Source organism: Eimeria mitis, genomic scaffold (assembly GCF_000499745.2).
Source record: "Eimeria mitis Houghton genomic scaffold, Emh_scaff380, whole genome shotgun sequence".
In the NCBI taxonomy this organism is placed as follows: Eukaryota; Apicomplexa; class Conoidasida; order Eucoccidiorida; family Eimeriidae; genus Eimeria; species Eimeria mitis.
Window position 1 is genome coordinate 1 of NW_013572135.1, and position 3,725 is coordinate 3,725.

Below are 3,725 nucleotides of genomic sequence, written 5' to 3' on the forward strand. Positions count from 1 at the left end.
ACAAATTCGGGTCTCAAAGGGATTGACTTGCCGACGACTTCCACCAGGAGCATGTGTTGGAGCCATGGACTTCGTGTCCGTTTACACATTGTGCCTTGAAAGAAACACATAAGCAAGAAAACCAACGGTAACATCGTGTGTGTTGTGCAATCCCAGAAGAGGACTATCCAGTAGCATTCCGACAACTTGAAGTAAGACTTCAGTAGGCGCGTTCTCTGCCAGCTCACCCAATAGGCGAATGTTAATGCCGCGTCGATGGAGGTAGTCTGTCAGGGATATTGAGTCGTACGGGCCGTAAGGCTCCATTCGCTCCAACTCAGCAATCGCACTGCAACAAGCGTGCCCGCAACACACTAGCGCGGTTCGGTTTTACCTGAATTAAACCCTAAACAACTTGCAGCCCTAGTGAATTGTTTCTCAAGAAAAGGTCCATGCGACACGCAAGCGAAATACCTACTCGTCGAGGATGACAGATTTCACTAGAGTCCCCAGACGCTGGGCCTTCCTCCCAGAGAGCCCACTTCCGCAGACGACAGGCTCGACGTTTCCTCTGTACGAGCGGCTGTANGGGCCTTCCTCCCAGAGAGCCCACTTCCGCAGACGACAGGCTCGACGTTTCCTCTGTACGAGCGGCTGTAAGCGTTGGTAATGAAGTGAACGCTGCATCCGGAGCAAATTTATGCACACACTTACGAGAAGCTGGTACGGGTTGTTTTCTAGAACATGCCGGTCCAAGATATTGCTGGCGTTTCATGGGCCACATCTGCTCAAAAGGCGTATATGTCTTACAGTTCGCCTATCGGGGAGTATAAGCGACTAAAAGGGGACCGGACAATCGCATCCTGATACGCTTGGCCCGGGACAATCGGCTGCACAGCAAACGAAACAAGGAATGCGGCACAAGCATGCCACGCGAGGCATGGAATGGCCCTCTAAAACCGAACAAAGGTAGAGCAATTCACGTTGTACTTTGGATATCTCCGAGGTGGCCCAGGCAAACATCAAATCTTTTCAGTCAGTCCCTTGCCAAGCTGACCTTAGCTGGTGTCTGCTGGGAAATTTGTTGACAATTTTTTAAGGCCATTTCCATGTCGGCGGAATATTCAAAAGGAACAGTTCGGAGACGCTGGGAGATGGAAGGTCGAGAGTCACTTGCTTCCTTCCCAGGAAAAAGGGGTACCGCGTAGCATGTCTGCGGAGACAGCAGGTCAAAAGCGTAAGAATATTGAAAAGTCGGGGGAATATGCAGTCCGGAAGGAGGGTTCAGACTTACCCGGTAGAGCATCATCATGTCAACGCCTCTGTTTTTCACTGACAAGAGGACAGTCACGTCGTGAGGTGGGTTTTCAGGTGAAACTGGTTTCAACAGGTTGCAAATGTTGAGTTTATTTTCGATAAAGGAGACCTCCTGCAGAACAGGAATAAAGAAGTAGCACAGTGCTTTTTTATCTTGGGGCAAACCTATACTGATACAAAGTGCTACTAACTGGGAGTCACAGTGAGGACAAAATGCCGAGCACTTTTAGCGGCTCACGTGGCGAACACGAGAAGATAGAGGCTGAGGCCACTCGACGATTTCTGGTACGGACTCAGGCAGCGGGATTACTACAACTCGAAAACCTTTGTAGTCCACGGCTGTATGGAAAAGCACCCGTACAAGGAAAAGAATGTTTTTCCTTCACGGACGGGCGGACCCGAAAGACCTGGTATGAGTTAACACTAAAAGGGCAAACTAAACATAAATGCCTTCATCCCAACAATGCCAATGCGAGGAGAATAGGTAGCTGCGTGCAAACCAACTTTGAGGCTCACCTGTCATAAGGACTGGAGNTGCCAATGCGAGGAGAATAGGTAGCTGCGTGCAAACCAACTTTGAGGCTCACCTGTCATAAGGACTGGAGTAAGACTCGTCAGTCTTAGATTCTTTGATCCTTCAGCCTGCAATCGTTTGGAACAAATCTTAACAAGGGTGGCAAGTGCATGTTTTACCGTGTTGTGGTGCTATGCGGAATGACCCTGGTAGCTAGAGTAGAGGTTACAAATTCCTGCACCTTTGGGGGGCCTAGCAGCACCGTTCTACTTACAGTGCCCTCAGCGGAATGCCTCTTCAATTCGACGATTGCGTCGTTCATCATCCGCTGCGCCTGAATCTCTACTCCGTAGAGTCTGTGTGCAAATATAATTGACAGCGTAGAACATCCTTCATGTGGCATGTCTCTTCGGTTGCTTCTGTATCGACTACAGTGCGAAGAAAACAACTGAACGGTAGGCTTAGCACGAATCAGCCGAAGGTTGGCAGCACCTTGACCGCCAGTGCCCGTATGGCTGCAAGGGAAAACGAACTTGCTCGCCTCTTCCATGTCGATTTTCTCATCTCCCAAGACGAGAATCGCCAACAAAAGCCCCGAGTGGGACTGACCAATTGCCTGACCGCTAATAAACAGCTGCAGATACCACAAATTGTAACAATTGTAACATTCGCCATCTTGGCATCTAATTGTCACGTACCCACAACAGCACGTTGCGCAGCCCCAGAACACTAGCCAAGCTGGTACTAAACTCTTAGAGCACCAGCACGTCCCCCAGTTTCAGAATAGAGGTAAGAGAGATTGTTTCGTTTTAGGGGGCTCAGGACAATGCAGGCGTCAGCATGGAAGCTGACCTGATCGCGTTTGAACAGGGCGAATATGCGAAGGGGATGCTCTGATGGGAGTCTACGGAAAAGGCACCGTTCTCTCCACTTGTCCAAGCTACTGCGGATTTCGTTAAGGTGAAAATGCCTCACAGGAGGTAGCTGCGGCTTCTCTTCGAGCATCTCCTCTGAGAAGCTTTGCTCAGTATTGGCTTCACCTTGCTGTTGCTTCCTCTCCTGTAGCTGAATGCCTTCTTGGGTCCTGTCGAACGGGAGAGATCCCTGCAAGCATGAAGAGGCAGAAACACCACAGGTGAAGGCGGAATCAAGGGTTACGAGTGCAAACAAAATCAGCTTTAGCCTTTCTCCACCCGCAGCAAAAGCACATCTATGACGTCCAAGCTGAGGTGGCCTTAAATTAGTCGGAACAGCAGGGCCATGGAAGTTTACAATGAGCAGGCATTCCGCAGTAGGCTCGAAGACCACCTCTTCCAAAATCTGTACTGCATACTGGGCTGCATAAAAGGAGTACGTCGACGCGCAGCATACTGCTTGGCATGTGCTGAGAATGCACTTGTGCAAGCGGGCGGTCGTTGCCTGATTGTAGAAACAACGTATACAATCAAATGCTGGACATTTACACCAAAGGACTGCAATGATACCTCAATGCAGCTGCTGTCAGCAAATTGAGTGTCTTCACAAAGAACAGACAGCAGGGGAGGAGACTGCAGCAATGATCGTAATCCTACCAGACAGACGCCCGACGCGGCTGGAGTATCCATGACAACCGCTTTGTCTAAGAGATAGTCGAAAGTATTTGTCGCACATCGGTCCCACCCCAAAAAGCCTGCATTGGCAGCCGTCAAGAGATCAATGAACAGGTGGACAATTACACAGCACGCGTGCCTCAAGACACTCTGGTGCCTCCTCATGCCTCTCTGAAGCCTCACTAGACGCGTATGGCCCGGAGGATCTCACCGGAGGTGCTTGTCCGTTCACGTATGCAGCCATCCATTGCCTTGACAACGGTGTCAGGGCTAAGACAGGGTACTGGGGTCGTCGCAAGGATCCGGTAGGGATGGCTATCCAAGAA

The 3,725-nt window shown here is 50.3% G+C and overlaps 1 protein-coding gene across 1 annotated transcript in view; it reads right to left on the minus strand.

The window, feature by feature from the left end:
• Positions 1-81: 81 nt before the first annotated feature.
• EMH_0010230 (uncharacterized protein) overlaps positions 82-3,725 on the minus strand; it is a gene marked incomplete at both ends in the record, with an annotated part of 5,795 nt that continues 2,151 nt past the window's right edge. Inside the window, 10 exons of the mRNA XM_013498885.1 lie at positions 82-328; positions 790-869; positions 1,037-1,192; positions 1,274-1,408; positions 1,535-1,635; positions 1,884-1,938; positions 2,085-2,166; positions 2,344-2,444; positions 2,663-2,914; positions 3,382-3,479. Of these exons, the coding sequence (XP_013354339.1) occupies positions 82-328; positions 790-869; positions 1,037-1,192; positions 1,274-1,408; positions 1,535-1,635; positions 1,884-1,938; positions 2,085-2,166; positions 2,344-2,444; positions 2,663-2,914; positions 3,382-3,479 (1,307 nt within the window). The remainder of the gene's footprint in view (positions 329-789; positions 870-1,036; positions 1,193-1,273; positions 1,409-1,534; positions 1,636-1,883; positions 1,939-2,084; positions 2,167-2,343; positions 2,445-2,662; positions 2,915-3,381; positions 3,480-3,725) is intronic.